Source organism: Pongo abelii, chromosome 4, assembly GCF_028885655.2.
Source record: "Pongo abelii isolate AG06213 chromosome 4, NHGRI_mPonAbe1-v2.0_pri, whole genome shotgun sequence".
NCBI lineage: Eukaryota > Metazoa > Chordata > Mammalia > Primates > Hominidae > Pongo > Pongo abelii.
The window spans coordinates 90,887,359-90,905,377 of record NC_071989.2 but is presented as its reverse complement, the minus strand read 5'-3'; the positions used below and the strand labels follow the sequence as shown (position 1 = coordinate 90,905,377).

The 18,019-nt window shown below is 35.0% G+C and overlaps 1 protein-coding gene across 7 annotated transcripts in view; it reads right to left on the bottom strand.

The window, feature by feature from the left end:
• The window catches only part of XRCC4 (X-ray repair cross complementing 4), a 310,135-nt gene that overhangs the window by 36,259 nt on the left and 255,857 nt on the right, over positions 1-18,019 (bottom strand). For 2 of the 7 annotated variants that reach the window (XM_024246676.3, XM_063723883.1), the window contains exon 8: positions 1,705-2,668. The exons of the other annotated variants lie outside the window; for them this stretch is intronic. In XM_024246676.3, coding sequence (XP_024102444.1) covers positions 2,629-2,668 — 40 coding nt within the window. In that variant the 3' untranslated portion in view covers positions 1,705-2,628. Of the gene's footprint in view, positions 1-1,704; positions 2,669-18,019 lie in introns of those variants that run through there. 7 annotated transcript variants of the gene reach the window in all.

Genomic DNA, 18,019 nt, shown 5'->3' with positions numbered 1-18,019 from the left:
AATAAATATCCTACAGCAGTAAACTGGTTACATGTATTATGGAAAGTCTATGCAATGAGATTTTTTGGAATCTCATTACCAAGAATGGGTTAGATCTAAATGTGTTGTCTATTAGAAGATTTCAATGGACAGGGACAGTACTGTGCATATATCATGATCCCTTCTGTGTACATTAATACATGATCCTTATGTCAGAAAAGTGCTTTCTAAAACGATACGTAAGAAAGTCAATAGCAGCAATCTTTAGGACAGAAGATTCAGAGGCAGGGTGGCATATAAGAAAAGCTTTTACTTGTCAATTTATGGTTTTTCTATACCATGGTTTTTGTTTTTTTGACCACCTGTACTGTTACTTTTACTGTAAAAAAAAAAAAAAAAAAAAAAAAAGAAAAAAGAGCCATTTTTTGGCATGGTTTCTGTCAAATCTCATCAGCAGTAGATTTAAGAGTTTTGCCTTTTGCCCTTTGAATGCCATCTCAGCATCCCCAAAATGAATTTTGCAAGTGTTCTGTTTCCTAACTTCCTTTATCAGAGCCTAGTCCAATGACTTTACTAAAGTCATGACAATTTCACTAAGAAAAATCAGTTCCTCAATTTGAGCTTCTTGGCTACTTAGCAACTACGTGCATCTTAGCACTCTCATTTCCACAACTTCTCCATGCTGACTCCTGTACCAACCAACTATAATCACACATATGAACACATTCACTCCTGCCTCCATACTGCCAATAAGCTGTCTTCTACCACCCAGAAATGCATTTCCCTCTCCTCTCAGAGAAAGCCTCTTCTTTCAAAACTCTCCTCCCATATGAAAAATTCCTAAATTAATTTCCAACTCATTTTTATCACGGAGCATTCCTAAACATAATTTAATTTGTATTAACCCTATGCAGGTATCAGTTCTGTTTCTGTATTAAGGTACCCTCTTAAAGAGCAGAAGTTAAGGCTTTCTTAAAGTATCTTCCCATCTTGACTTAATACGATGCTCCTCACACAACAGGTGATCTTTCCATAGTTAATTCTATTAATTTATGTTGCTTAAAAAGTAATTCTATAAAGACATAGGGAATGAGATAGAGCCTAGAGTGGTCTAATAACCTCAAACTCTTTGTGTAAATTCTGTGGATTTACCTGCTCCTCTTTCATTACACTCTCTTTCTAGGATGATTTTTGCTACTGTAGAAACTGGAAAGCTAAAAATTGTATTTCTCGGTCTCCTCTGTGAAATTATTGAGATATTTTGAAGGTGAAAGTAAGGCAAAGGATATCCTCTTAACTCATTTTACTGTTTTTGTTTTTTAGCCCCAACAAGCAAAGTCTCGATAGAGTATGAGAGGGTTTTTTGTAGCAGATTTCTGTGCCTATTCTTCAGCTTTCTGTGTGGCAAGAGGCAGTTGTGGTAGAGGTGGTGGCAGACTCTATGTTCCCAGGCCCCTTTACCAATTTTGAGGCTGCCATGCAGAAGAGCTTCCTGGTGACTGTATTAGAGAATGGCTTCTTGCGTTCTTTTACATTTTTCAGTTTCACAAAAGACTTTCTTTCCATATTTATGAATCTTTTATAAAATATATTAAAAGGCTATATGAATTATTGATATTATATTGAATATTTAATAAACAGCCTTTATTATAAAGAAGAAATAGGTACAGAAACTATATCTGGAATAAAGGGCCTACTTAAATTAGTGTGCACAAAATAGTGGTATGCATTATTTTAAGAGTTTAATAATATATATAAAACAGATATAGATACAACTTTTTGTTCTGATGTTTGCTCCATGAGAAACTCTACCAAAATGACTAGATGATAAATTTTGTCGGTAATTTTTTTATGGTTGAAAGTCTTTTATTGCTGACATTATTATACTTCTCTGATACAAAATATATTTATAAATTGAAATTAAAATATTTCATTTCCTGTGGCAAAAGGTTCTAAGGACTTTTTTCTATTTTTTAATTGATACGTAATAGATGTATATATTTTGGGTACACATGTGATAATTTGATACATTCATACAATGTATAAAGATCAAATTAGGGTAATTTAGATATCCATCACCATAAATATTTGTCTTTTCTTAATGCTAGGAATATTCAAATTAATTCTCTTCTAGCTATTTTGAAATTACAATATTGTTGATTATAGTCCCCTGGTGATCTTTTGATCACTAGGTCTTATTTCTTCTACCTAACTGTGTGCTTGTACCCATCAATCAACCTCTCTTCATCCTCCGGCTTCTTGTGTTCTAATGGCAGCCAACGTGGATCACTCTCACCGGCCTGCTAGAGCCCAGTGCTGGCTTTCCTACGACTTTTTGAGCATCAAATTCCTTATGTGTATTAGTTTCTTATGGCTAAATTACCACAAACTACCACAAACTTGATGGCTTAATACAATAAAAATTCATTCTCTTACAATTCTGGAGGCCACAAGTCTGAAATGACTGTTGTGGGGCTAAAATAAAGGTGTTGGCAGGGCTACACTCCCTCCGGAGGCTCGAAGGGAAGATCAGTTTCCTTGGCTTTTCCACTGCCTAGAGCTTCAGTTCTTGGATCTGTTGGCTCACGTTCTCTTCCTCCTTATTTAAAGGCAGCAGCTTAGCATGTTTTCTCTCTCATTTTGCTTCCATCACATGGCCTCTTTCTCTGAAGTCTCCTTCTTCCTCCCTCTAATAAGGAAATTTATAATTGCATTTAGAGTTCATCCAGATAATCCAGAATAACCCCTGCATCTCAGATACTTAATTTAACCACAGCTGCAAAATAACGTTTTACCGTAAAAGCTAACATTCACAGGTTCTAGGGAGTCACTCCTGATTATCTTTGGCGACTATTATTCAGCCTATCGCATTATGCCTTCCTCTTTCACATGTCACCATATGAGGTAACATATTCATAGATTCCAGGCATTAAATGGAAATTGACGGCTTTTCTGAGGGGGATGGGGAAGCTTATTCTGTTTGCCGCAGAAAGGTACACAGAATAAGTGTGAAAATATTATATAACAATAATGAAACTTATAGTACTGCCAGGAGGCTCTTTTTCTTGATCACCCTCTCCATATCTGGCCCATCCTCCTTATTTAGCTCTGACTCCTGCTGTTCTCCTAGAGAAACCTCTCACTGGAGCCAATTAAGCCTCTACAAATTAGTAAACACACGGAGTAGATCCAGCCTCCCTACTTTGGCTCATCTTGTTCCTCTTAGTTGAATGGCCTCCTCCTCCTCTTTACAGCTTCAGTCCTCTCCCATTAATGCGGTGACCAAAAAATATTCTTACTGCTTCCTAAAATCTTCCCCCATCACTACAGCTTAAAGGGATTTTTGAGATCCTGTAGCCAGATGCCTTTACCGCATAAGATATAAGATCTTGGGCAGTTATCTTTAAATATGACTGCATGTTTTATCCCCAACAGAAATGTAAGCTCCTGAGGTCAGACACTCTATTTTATATTCACAGGTGGTTAATTATTTGTCATTCCTGAATATACTAAAAGAAAATTTATACTATTAAGCATAAAAGAATATTTTGAACATGTTTATATTTTCTCTAAATGTCCCACAACATAAAGATTAGTTTTTAAAATCTTACTAACTTGTGGTACTTTCACATTGTACTTATACCAGTCAACAACTGCAGAGATGTGATAGATGGTATATTTTAAAAATCCCTTTTGTTCCTAAAACCTTAATCCTTTTTTTTTTTTTTTTTTTTTTTTTTTTTTTTTTTTTTGAGATGGGTCTCACTCTATCGCCCAGGCTGGAGTGCAGTGGTGCGATCTTGGCTCACTGCAACCTCCGCCTCCCGGGTTCACGCCATTCTCCTGCCTCAGCCTCCTGAGTAGCTGGGACTACAGGTGTCCACCACCACATCCGGCTAATTTTTTGTTGTAGTTTTAGTAGAGACGGGGTTTCACCGTGTTAGCCAGGATGGTCTCGATCCCCTGACCTTGTGATCCACCCTCCTCAACTTCCCAAAGTGCTGAGATTACAGGCGTGAGCCACTGCGCCCAGCCTAATCCATTTTCTAGAAGACCCACATATAATTCTGTTCAAAAGCATATGGAAACCACATTCCCTTAAATGTTAATAGAAATGGCTTAATAAAGCCCAGTGAAAATTTCAGTGTTGGTATTTCAATATTTGTTAAATTAATATGATTGCCATGCATAGCCTATATATACATATATATATATATATATATATATTTTTTTTTTTTTTTGAGACGGAGTCTCGCTCTGTCACCCAGGCTGGAGTGTAGCGGTATGGTCTTGGCTCACCTCCCGGGTCCACGCCATTCTCCTGCTTCAGCCTCCCGAGTAGCTGGGGCTAGAGGCACCCACCACCACGCACAGCTAATTTTTTGTATTTTTAGTAGAGACAGGGTTTCACCATGTTAGCTAGGATGGTCTCGATCTCCTGACCTCATGATCCACCCACCTCAGCCTCCCAAAGTGCTGGGATTACAGGTGTGAGCCACCGTGCTGGGCTGCAAATTATATTTCTATGGATGACATTCTCTAAAGATTTGTTCCTTGCTGTGCAATAAATGAAAAATATGGTTCTCATGTCATGAATTCCTACACGAGTATAAAAATTTGAAATCAAATCTGGATATTTGGATTAAAAATATTAGATAACAGAAATAATTATGAATTAAGACTAAATCGGACAAATATTAAATAATTGTGCAATCTAAATATTAATGAGTGATTTGTGATTATATACGGAGTAAATGTTAGTTTGAAACATTTTATTTTAAAAATGTAACTAGAATTATATTTACTGTTATTTTAATTTTGGGAAATATGTATTTAATAAGAATCCTTTCTGTTAGGTAAAACACATGCCAAATATTACAAGTACCTACATGTTCTTAGAATGTAAAGAGGAATATTTTTAAAGGGAGCCTTTGAATTAAGGACAAAACCTGTACAAAAGTGTAGAGAAAATTTGGCACTGATCTTTCTTAAGAACCTGGAAAGTTATTTTGTAAATGGCTAAATCCACCTATAAAATAAGATTTCTATTCCCCCAAAATATAAATGGTTAAAAGTGGCCCAATTTTATAATATGTTATTAACTTATTCCTGCATACACAACTTTTCATGAAAAGATCCCACACCAAATACTATTCTCTCCATCCATGTGCTTGTTTCTATCCATTCATCTCTCCATGATATTTATGTCTATTATATTAAATGAAATGGAATGCTGAGAATGATTAAATACTTTCTTAGTAATATGACTACACAAGAATTTCTTACAGGGCTCAAGCTTTGTTTTATTGATGGAACACTTTCTTCAAATGAAATATTGTAGGTATCTTCTAACAAGCAAAACAGTAAAAAGTTGAACTGCCCTGGGAATGAGGGAGAGGCAATAGGAGGAACATTCTCTTATTTAACAACTTTTTTCTTGGTCCTCCAAAATACATTTGAGGAATTTTTAGGGCTCCATAGAAGAGGAATATATAATATGTTCTGGTAAGATACAGAGTATATTGTGTGCTTCATAAAAACTTTTGTCACAAAACTGAAAATATAAAGTTCAATCGTTTAGTGTTAACGCTAAGCTATTTGATTATTTCATCTGGAATTTTCTGTCTGGAATTCCATATGGTTCTAGAAAGCCAATATTTACAGTATGTACATGTAGTAAACAGGTGTATACATAAAATGCTTCCTTGCTCTCACCTTACTTTTTCAGTTCTCTCTCTCAACCTTCCCAGTACATGCTATGTTCCAACTAAAAATAAATGCTTTCTGCTCCTAAATAATTGTTTTTTCTTTCTATCTGTGCTACTGAATTTGTCATTCTCTGTCAGCGATTCTGCCTTGCTTCCACCATTCACCAACTCAGATTCTTACCACTTGGATGTAAAGCTTTCTGATAATCACAACTAACTGTGGCTTCCAACTTGGTCTGTGACACTCTGCTTATGAGTCTCTTAAAAGACTTTCAATTAAAAAGCATTCTCTTTATAGTTCTCTTAAGACACAAATCCTATTTTGCCTTAAGAAATATAGATTTTGTGAATTTGTTAATCCTTCAGCTAAATTGTAAGTATATTCAGGGAGCTATATTAGGGAAAGCTGGTAGCCCCTGAGTGTTGAATACAGTGTGGAATCTGTCAGAACTGTTTATGGAAGGGCCATAGATAGAAATATTACCTATTCTCTATGACTCTGCCCCTCCAAGCATCAAACAATTGGCAGGAACCATGTATGATCACTGTCTAGAACAAATGAGTAAACATTACTAGTTTGAATTAATAAAATTAAAAACCCCATCAGAATTCCTTCAGCACTTAGCGTATTTGTCTATTAGCAAGAAAGTGTGCACTGGATTCAGATACTTTAGAAAGAAGTCTTGTACTTTTCAATATTTGGCCAGGGTGAGGCTAGACTATGTTAACAGGGGAAAGGTGAAGTGTGTGATTACTCTGGCATAGTAAGAGGCTCTGAATCCCAAGCACAACCAACTCAGACTACTTATTCCCATGGAAATAAGGTATGACCACAGTTGAACAATGAAATATTCTAGAGAGTTACGAAATTTCCCTTCCTCTGTTCCCCCTTTTTCTTTCTGCTTTCTGTTCTCTGTTCTGTTCTATTCTGTGCCTCAATGAGAGGGGAAAAGAAGCCACAAAAACATGAGTCAGAGTTTCCAGCATCTCTAATGCAGTCACTGCCCGGGCTAAAGCACTTCACTGAGGCAGGTTCCTGTTGCCCGATCAGTCCTATCGCTGGAGTCAGGGAGGGACAGTGCTTGTGTGGCTCTGCTCACATCATCCACTCTTCATCAATGCTATGTATTGCTTAATTTGAAAAGCCTAAACCATGCAAATTATCAAACAACAATGGCTGAGAACTGTATTACTGCCTTTCTGTGGTTTCCATTTGCTTATGAAATTATTCATGTTAACATCTTAATTATTTGGTGCTTTAAAAGTCATTCTTAAGAGAAAAGTATACAATTCTGAGATTTACTTGATAACTTGAATGTTTATATTGTTTTGCCCTATTTTAAAATGTGGCTAGGAAATCTCACATGAAATTCAATAATGTTCTCTGATTTTATATACTGAAATGTTTTTCTCTTCGTATTTGAAGTGAGATGAACATACAAATGACTAATTAATATTGAGTAAATTTTAATGTGATGGCAAATTCTATGGTTTTTCGTAACTACTCATTTTTCTGCTCTGTGATCTTCATGAATATGTATGTATATCTGTTTGTATGTGTGTGTATATATATATATAAAAGTACTGATTATGCATCAGCCCATATAGGTATCATAACAGTACTTGACGAGGACCACATATTTCTATTCACAAGAAATCTGCAACCTTCAGTAGAGAATTCACTAAAATGTTCTGGGCTAAACTTGGTATAGTTAACAGTATTTTTAAAAACTGAATAACTGAGCAAAAACTGTTGCCTAAAAACTATTGCAAAATATATCCTTATACTTTCCTGACTTGATAAACAGAAGCTGCAGATCAAAATGTAACATCTTTGGTGATCATCCTGAGAATCAGTTCTCATTGTGCTGTGATTCTGAAGAGATTATTCCAAAATTTCATGGATATTTTTCGTTTAAAAAATACTTGATATCTTCTTTCTCTCTTTTAATGGATTATGTTTGAATGTTTAATTATTGAGACTTTGTATAATTAAGCTCTAGCTACAGTCAGAGAGTAAAACATCAAGAAGAGTTAGTTACCATGGAGCTGGGTCAGGAGAGTAGATTTAACCTTCATTCAATAGCCACCTCTAGGAAGTAAACACTTTCTCAGCCATCCTTTAAGGGATTATCTTAATGAAATTGAGTTTTACCAATTTTATATTTAAATTAATCCAGTCTAAGTTAATATCATGGGCCATGGTGTAGGGCAGAATTTTCCAAAGGGTATTCCTCAGAACAGAAATTCTTTGAAGTGTTCTATATAATAAAAGTTCAGTTACCCAAGCATTTTGGGAAACATAACACATTTTAGACTCTACTTTGAGATTGAAATTACATATCTTAAAGGCTCTGAGTTTTTCAGGTAAGAAATATGTCTAATTTTTACTTAGCATTTCCTAAATTTATTTTACCACAAGATACATTTTTCTCCCTCTGCCCCAATAACACTCATAAATATCTTGTAAAATTGATCTGGATTAGATAAAACAAAAAAAAAATCTGAAGTTACTGTGGGCTTTAGTTAACAATAGTGTATTAATATTGGTTCACTAATTGTAGTAAATATACCACACTGATATAAGATTTTAATAATAACAGAAACTGAGTATGAAGTATATGGGAACTCTGTACTATCTTCTCAACTTTTTTGTAAATCTAAAACTGTTCTAAAAATAAAGCTTATTATTAAAAAATTTGAAAATGCCGATAGGATATGAAATAACACTAAGATAAGAGTTAAGAAACCTGATTTCTAGTCTTAGCTCTGCTGAGTTGCTTCTGGGAGACCTTGCTTAGGTAACTAAAACTAAATTACTGAAACTTTATTTTTCTTCCCAATAACTATAAAATGGTACCAAGACATGAGAGTTTGTTTGCTTCTAATTTTATTTTGTAACTCAGAAATTCAACTTCAGTTTAGTAATTCAATTTAGCAGATATTTTTAGGTAGATATACTAGCCAATTTAAGTGCTTTAGAAGAAACTTAAAGCAAATTAGTCTTATCCAACTAAATACAGAATTAGATTACAGTCTTATCTAACTATTAAACTTATGAAAAAATCAATAACATGGAAAATTTATAGATAAATATTACAGAAGCAAAGCAAAGGTAAATTTGATCAAGAGTTTCTCTAAATGACTACATGTTTGTATGGATACTCAAATCTTCATTTTCTGGTAGAAGATAACTAAAGTAATAATCACAGAGAGTAGATTTGTGAACAAATTAAAATTCTATATATTAATAAATTACCCACATGTCAAAAGACATTTGTAATAACCAATAGATGACACAGAGGTGCCTAATACAGCCTTATAGGTGTATTCTAATATCACAGAGCAAAGGATTTTGGTAGAATTCAGGTAAGAGAGCAAATAAAGAGAAAAGAGTCACGTGTCTGGTTAACTCAAGTCTGATGAATACGAAGATCTTTACCAAGAAGCTGTTTAAGGCCAGGTGCGGTGGTGCACTCCTGTAATCCCACCTACTCCAGAGGCACGAGAATCACATGAACCTGGGAGGCGGAGGTTGCAGTGAGCCAAGACTGCACCACTGCACTGCAGCCTGGGTTGACAGAGTGAGACTCCGTCTCAAAAAAAAAAAGTTGTTTAACAGCCCAGTAATTTTGGGCAGATGATTCATGTGATCTTAAATAAAAGTACTTGCATTACTTTTACAGTTTCGGATCGTATCTGTGAACTGTGTTCTAAAATACTAGATAATTAAAAAATTTACTTATGTCATATTTTAAATTACTTTTGTTTTAACCACTTCTAGGTAATCTGTGATTTTTCTATTTATCTATTCCTCACCTCACCCCAATTAGGCCAGTTAATTAAGAGTTGACTGGAGTTGAGTGCAAAGTCATTAGTTTTACCATATTTTCAAAAACTGTTCCCTTATTTGCCATGCATCTACAAACATTGTCAATGTTTTCTATAATAATATTTGTAACCATTTTTTGAGCTAGAAATTACACTCATTTGGATCATTATCTTAGATCTTTCTTCCTCAGTTTATTCCATATAACATTACCTAAATATAAGTAGTCTATGTGGTGCTGCCTCTCTAAGTGAATTTGCTGTTGTATTATTTGTATTTTTTACTACATTATACAGTATTTGAGTTTTGGAAGTTATAGAGGCATGAAATTAAATATATTTTAATTGACTCATTTTTAAAAAGATTTACTATAAGAGTAATCTCTCTCTTTTACAATTTGGAAGAATTGTAAATTGTTGTTACTACATTCCTTATAATTTATTATTATACCACCACAATTGTCATTAGCGTTTCTCATAATAAAAGCATTCATTCACCAACCAACATTTATGTGATCTTATGTGATGGCTCCTACACTATAGGATAACTGTTCTTACAAATGTACAAATGTTTTGCTTTGATCCTATCCCCTATAAGATACATTTGAAACTTTTCTCTGCACATAAATAAAAATATCTTTCATTTTATTTTACAGCTAGGGCAACAATATAGTATAGAGCATACTTTAGATTCTTAATATAGAGTACTTTAGATTCTTACTACCCAAGTTTGACATCTTTTTTTTTTTTTTTTTTTTTTGAGACGGAGTCTTGCCCTGTCTCCTAGGCTGAAGTGCAGTGGCGCCATCTTGGCTCTCTGCAACCTCCGCCTCCCGGGTTCAAACAATTCCCCTGCCTCAGCCTCGCAAGTATCTGGGACCACAGGCTTGTGCCACCACACCCGGCTGATTTTTGTATTTTCAGCAGAGACGGGGTTTCACCATGTTGGCCAGGCTAGTCTCGAACTCCTGACCTCAAGTGATCCACCCGCCTCAGCTTCCCAAAGTGCTGGGATTACAGGCGTGAGCCACCGCGCCCCGCCTGACATCTTTTGTACTATTTATTATCTGTGACTCTGTGCCTCAGTCTCCTTATATATAAAATGGGGATACAAATATTAACTATCCCACTGAATTATTATAAGGATTAAAAAACGTAATGCATGTAAAGCACTTTGAGAAGTTGTTACACTGTAAATCCTTAATAGTGCTAGCTATTATTATATTTGTAGTTGATGTTATTCCTCCTCATCCCAAGAACCCTAATGAGCTGTTCTCCATGAATAAGATCTTTGTTTTCTATTAAACATAAAATCGAGGGTTTCCAGGCAAGATGGCCGAATAAGAACAGCTCCTGTCTGCAGCTTCCATTGAGACCAACGCGAAAGCCAGGTGATTTCTGCATTTCCAACTGAGGTACCCGGTTCATCTCATTTGGACTGGTTAGACAGTGGGTGCAGCCCTCGGAGGGAGAGCTGAAGCAGGGTGGGGCATCGTGTCACCTGGGAAGCGCAAGGGGTCGGGGAACTCCCTCCACTAGCCAAGGGAAGCCGTGAGGAACGGTGCACTCCAGCCCAGACACTACACTTTTCCCATGGTCTTCGCAACCTGCAGACCAGGAGATTCCCTCGGGTGCCTACACCACCATGGCCCTGGGTTTGAAGCATAAAACTGGGTGGTCATCTGAGCAGACACCAAGCTAGCTGCAGGAGTTTTTTTTTGGTACCCCACTGGCTCCTGGAACACCAGGGAGACAGAATCATTCACTTCCCTGGAAAAAAGGGGGTAAGCCAGGGAGCCAAGTGGCCTTGCTCAGCGGATCCCACCCCCACGGAGCCCAGCAAGCTAGGATCCAGTGGCTTGAAATTCTTGTTGCCAGAATAGTCATCTGAAGTCCATCTGGGACGCTCGAGCTTAGTAGGGGGAGGGGCATCTGCCATTACTGAGGCTTGAGTAGGCGGTTTTCCCCTCACAGGGTAAACAAAGCCATGATACCACAAGTCTACAGTAACCAAACGAGCATGGTACTGGTACCAAAACAGATATATAGACCAATGGAACAGAACAGAGGGCTCAGACATAACACCACATATCTACAACCATCTGATCTTTGACAAACCTGAAAAAAACAAGCAATGGGGAAAGGATTCCCTATTTAATAAATGGTGTTGGAAAAACTGGCTAGCCATACTCAGAAAACTGAAACTGGACCCCTTCCTTATATCTTATACAAAAATTAACTCAAGATGGATTAAAGACTTAAATGTAAAACCTAAAATCATAAAAACCCTAGAAGAAAACCTAGGCAATACCATTCAGGACATAGGCATGGGCAAAGACTTCATGACTAAAACACCAAAAAGCAATTGCAACAAAAGCCAAAATTTACAAATGGGATCTAATTAAACTAAAGAGCTTCTGCACAGCGAAAGAAACTATCATCAGAGTGAACAAGCAAACTACAGAATGGGAGAAAATTTTTGCAGTCTATCCATCTGACAAAGGTCTAATATCCAGAATCTACAAGGAACTCAAACAAATTAACAAGAAAAAAACAACCCCATCAAAAAGTGAGTGAAGGATATGAACAGACACTTCTCAAAAGAAGACATTTATGTGGCCAACAAACATAGGAAAAAAAGCTCATCATCACTGGCATTAGAGAAATGCAAATCAAAACCACAATGAGATACCATCTCACACCAGTAAGAATGGTGATCATTAAAAAGTCAGGAAACAACAGATGCTGGAGAGGATGTGGAGAAATAGAAACACTTTTACACTGTTGGTGGGAGTGTAAATTAGTTCAATCATTGTGGAAGACAGTGTGGCAATTCATCAAGGATCCAAAACCAGAAATACCATTTGACCCAGCAATCCCATTACTGGGTATATACCCAAAGGATTATAAATCATTCCACTATAAAGACACATGCACACGTATGTTTATTGCAGCACTGTTTATAATAGCAAAGAATTGGAACCAACCCAAATGCCCATCAATGATAGACTGGATAAAGAAAATGTGGCACATATACACCATGGAATACTATGTAGTCATAAAAAAGAATGAGTTCATGTCCTTTGCAGGGGACATGGATGAAGCTGGAAACCATCATTCTCAGCAAACTAATACAGGAACAGAAAACCAAACACTGCATGTTCTCACTCATAAGTGGAAGTTGAACAATGAGAACATATGGGCACAAGGAGGGGAACATCACACAACGGGGCCTGTTGCGGGGTGGGGGCAAGAGGAGGGATAGCATTAGGAGAAATACCTAATGTGGATGACCGGTTGATGGGTGTAGCAAACCACCATGGCACATGTATACCTATGTAACAAACATGCATGTCCTGCACATGTATCCCAGAACTTAAAGTATAATTTTTTAAAAAAGGACACACACACACACACACACACACACACACACACAAAAGATAAAATTAGTGTGTCATAATCAGCTATATCCATTTAATAAACTTTGCCTGTAAGGTTATTCTATGTTATACTTTTAGTACAATTCTTGCTAAGTTTCAGAAGCTTATGAAATTGAATGCTTGCATCCAATTATATAAAAGTTTAGGTGTTCAGCTAATATCTCCTGCTTAAAATAACTAAAATTGAAGAAAGAGAGAGAGAAAGAGAACATACATACACTTTTTTTTTCTTAATAGCACTGGAGAGCTAGTGAGGTATTTTTACAGACTTGGGAAGCACATCACGGAGAGACAAAGCCTAGGGCCTGTCCAAAGTGGAGAGTCTAATAGGAGACCATCTATAAAGGTGGGACACTACTGACTCACTTTGTAACCAAAAACTATGTTTGCAAATCACTTGGGTATGTTTGCAGCCCAAATTAATATAATTCATGTAGTTTTAAAACAAAACAACCTCAAATCATTAAAGTGGTCCCATAGTGTACGTACATAGCAGAAGCAAAGACAAATATTTTTCAGGAAAAACATCTTCATACTAAGCCTCAAAGAATTTCCACAAGTAATTTTCCATGAAATGGCTATCACATAGTAAATAATCACTTCACTCATAAAGAGGCAAAGCACATAAGTAAGAATAGTAGAAACAAAAGCAATAAAAGTTGGTGGTGAAGATTTCAAATATTATAACTAACAGACACAGCAATAAAATAACCATGTTGATGATACTTAAAGAAATAAAAGATAAGCTTAAAATGATAACAGGAAACTATAAAAATGACAAAGCACATTTGAAAACAACACATGTAATATCTAAAAATAAAACAGATGATACTTGAAATTCAAAATGGAATGGTCAAGTTTAATAGAGATTAGTTGCTCGTATTTGAGAGATAATTAGAAAACTGAAAGAAAGGCTAGAAGAATTATGGAGAATTCAACATAAAAAGTCAGAGTAACAAACATAAAAGAGAGGTTAAAATACATGGAAAATAGAGTGAGAAGATACAACGTAAGTCTAATTGGAGTTACAAAGGAAGGGATAGGGAGAATGAGGCAGAAGAGCTATTTAACAAAAAATGGCTGAGAAATTTTCAGAACTGATGAATTTCACCAAACCTTCACCTCAAAAATCACAAATTGCAAGCAAAATAACTAAAAAGAAACCTACATTTTGTTGTATCATATCAAAGCTTCAGAACACCAAAGACATAAGAGCAATCTTAAAAATAGTCAGTAAGAAAAGATGGATTACCACCAAAGGAGTGACTGTGAAACTGTTGGCCAACTTCTCAACTTTCTATGAAATTAAATCTTTGAATGCTGAAAGAAATAACTCAGAATTCTAGCTCCAGTAGAATTTTTTCCAAAAATCAAAAGTGAAATAAAGATATTTTCAGTCCACTAAGATTGGGAAGTTTGCTTCCAGTGGAACTTCATTGAAGGAAACGCTAGAGAATGTACTTCATGCAAATGTAAAATAATCTAGGATAATAAGGCTAAAAAGCAAGAAGAAAAAAATGAAAGCTATAAATTTTCAGATAAATTAAAATGAGCATTGACTATATAAAATAACAAGAAGAATGTCTTATTCTTTAGAAACTTTCTCCAAGGACATAAAAATAACATACACGTTAGCAGGTTACTTGGAATTAAAGGAAGTTAAGGGAGCTAACATTTAAAGGAATTAATGTCTTCCAAATCAGAAGACTCCTGTTTGTTGTCTGACAAGAGCAAAGGGTACTTGGTTGACTTTATACTTTCATAAGTTAAGAGAGCATGTTGTAATTTAAGAGAAGATACTAAAAGAAGAGAAACAGTGTATTTCCTCCAAAATAGAAAAGATAAAAACTACCAGATGAGATTAAGAAAAAGTCCATTTAATGTACTATGCCAGAGAGATTTCTAAAATGTAAGGACACATAAAGTTAGAAAGTAACAAGGGTGAAAAAACAGATATACCAGGGAAACACTAATCAAAAGAATGCTCATGTGGCTGTATTAGTATCAGATTAAACAGACTGAGATAAAAACATGATAAATACTGAGAGTCATTTTATAATAATGAAAGATTCTCTTCTTCAGGAAGATAAAACTATGTGATCAAATTATACAGCTTTAGATTGACAACTACAAAGAGATAAGGGAGATTTTACCAAATTTCTTTTCATAGGATAAACAGAGGGAAATGCGTAGAATGCGGAAAATCTTAATAACAAGAGTAATAAATTTGATCAATTGAAAAAAATACATATGTATATAAAAGTTCACCCAATTGTAGACAGGCTTTTTTTTCAACACACATAGAACATTTATGGTGCCATAGACGGTTTTCAACAAACTTCAAAGGACTGGATTCATACAGTGTGTAATTTATACTGTCATTTATATGCTTTATGACTTTGTTGAACTTATTTAACCTCTCTAAGCTTCAATCTCCTAAAGTGCAAAATGGTAATGATAATGATAATATGCTTCTGCTGTGTAAGGCAGAGACATAAAGAAATGATGCATTAAAAGGTCCTACATGGCAAGAGAAAAAGTTTGTATTTTAAACCAAATACATTTCAAATAGGAATGGCATAAATTTTTAGAAAGACAAAATCTTTTGCTAATGATTCTGTTAATCTGCTGTTTACGGCAGCAAGGTGGAGACTTGCTTGGAGATGGGAGCAGAGAGCTGCAGTAGGAGTAAAAGATAATAAATAAGATGAGAAATAATGAGAACTTGAAGTGCGTATGAAAAGACATATCTTCACATATATTCATGTTTCTATTTAACAATTTCAGTACCAAAGAGAAATAACAAAAACTAGGCCTACTATTATACTTAAGTCACATATATCTAAGTCTACTTTTAAAGCATTATATAATCTTACTCTATAATATTATTTAAAATTTAATAAATTTCACTATTAGGTATTTCTTCTTCACAACCAAGCTCCAAAACAAAAATACTTGTTATTTCTGTTAACTGATATTAATAGCTATTTAAAATATGTATTGGTGTATTCATTTAATAATCGTAGAAAACTCAAGAGAAAATGTTCCTCCTAAGCATCCTGTTTTGAAGAAATTCAGTTTGTAAATGCACATGTGGCAAATACTAAACAAACTTCTCTAACTTCTCTACAATCCTCATTAACATAAAATTTGGCTAACATATAAAAGTACGTAATTTAAATTTGAATAGGTGAAGTTAAAATTAATCTTCACAATACTTCTGTGTAGCACAAACACTCTATACAAAAGAGGTTCCTCAATAACTTAGTCTTGTTTTAAATTTTTTATCATTAAATTTTGATCTGTTACATCATATTTAATGACACTAACACTTTTAGTATAATTCCAAATTGGTAAAGATTTTTATTTTTTGAAATGTTACCATATTCAGTTTACTTATATTTTGTTAAGAAATTCTGCATTTATATGCATATATAAGATTGCCCTGTAATTTTCCTTTCTGTTAATAATATTATCTCCCTTTATTATCCAAGATATACATTCTTTATTTGCTCAAGGTTTTTGTACAATTTGAATGATCCATTCTTTGCAAGTCTGTTGGCAATTGTCTATAAGATTGCACCGAATTGTTTTTATTTAATGGGAATTTTTAAACTGCTTCTTCACGTATTTTTTTCTAGTAATTTGTCTATTCTGTTTAGACTCAAGTATATTGGTATATAATGTTCACAGTAATCTCTATTTATAATTTTAATCTCTGTTACTTTTTTCTTACTAATATTACTTTTCCCATGTTTCAAATTTCTTTCCTTTCAAAATCTCACCAAAACAATGTTTTTAATCTTTCCAGAGGGCCAAATTTTTAATTTATTGCTCTTCTTTAATTTTGTTTTTCACTTTAATTTCTGCTCTCACTTTCACAACCTCCTTCCATCTAATAAAATATAATTCATGTACCGCAAAAAATAAAATAAATAAACTTTTTATCATTGACTTAAAGTCCATAAATGGTATTAAGCATGATTTAAATTTAGGGGCAATAACATCTGGCTAGTGTAAATGATACTAATAAAAACAGCTATGGCAGAGAGTGCCATGGTGGCATATCCTTGTCAAAGAAATTCTTATTTCTTAGAGAATCAATGTATTGTTCATTTGTATGTCCTATGCAAGACTGTCATAATTAAGGTGAAAGCAAATGAGGTTTATTCAAAGTGAAAGAGTGTGTTGAAATAAATTAAAGTGTCAGAATAAGATGAATAAAACAGGCCAAAGGGAAAATGTGACTTCAAGAGATTTTACACATTGTCTCTGTTGGTCATTTTGGAAGTCTTCCAAACATTACATCAAATAAAGTCAAACTCAAGAGAGATTTGTAACTTACATACTTAATACTTTGGCATAAAGCAGTGGTGCTAAATATCTCTGGTTGTGCTATTTGGAAAGGAGAGACGAGGAAGAAAAGGAGATCAAGGTCATGCTTATTTGCTGCTTCCCTCTTATCTCCCACTGGAAAGCATCAAACTCTATCTTCAGTCTGATAACACAGTATCCCTTTCATCTCTCATCTGGATTACAACAGCCTCCTAACTGGTCCTCTGAAGTTCTACTCTTGGCCACTTTTAATCAATCTACCTTAGAATAGAAAAAGTGATCTTCTCACAATGTAAATCAAATAACACAGTTCACTCTTTAAAACCCTGCAAAAGCTTCCCAAAGTATACAGAATAAATTCCAAACTCTCTCATTTTGGCATCCAGGCTCTGCATGATCTGGATCCTGCTTACCTCTCCATGCTAGATAGGCTTGTGCATGTGCATATTTGTGCGTGTGCGTGCGTGTGTGTGTTACTTCCTGTGTATGCTTCTATCTAAACATGGCCAGTTTCTTCCCACCTTGGAGCCTCTGCATGTTCTTCTTTCTTCATGGAATACCTCACCTCTAAAAAGATGAGTACTTTCTGTTTACATGCAGCTTAAATATTACCCGCCTGGAGTCCTTCCTGACCATCTTACCTAGGGCAGATTCATTCCGCACTTCCCTATCTCAACTCCCTGTTTGTTTCCCTCATAGCATATATCATGGAGTACAATTATTTATTTT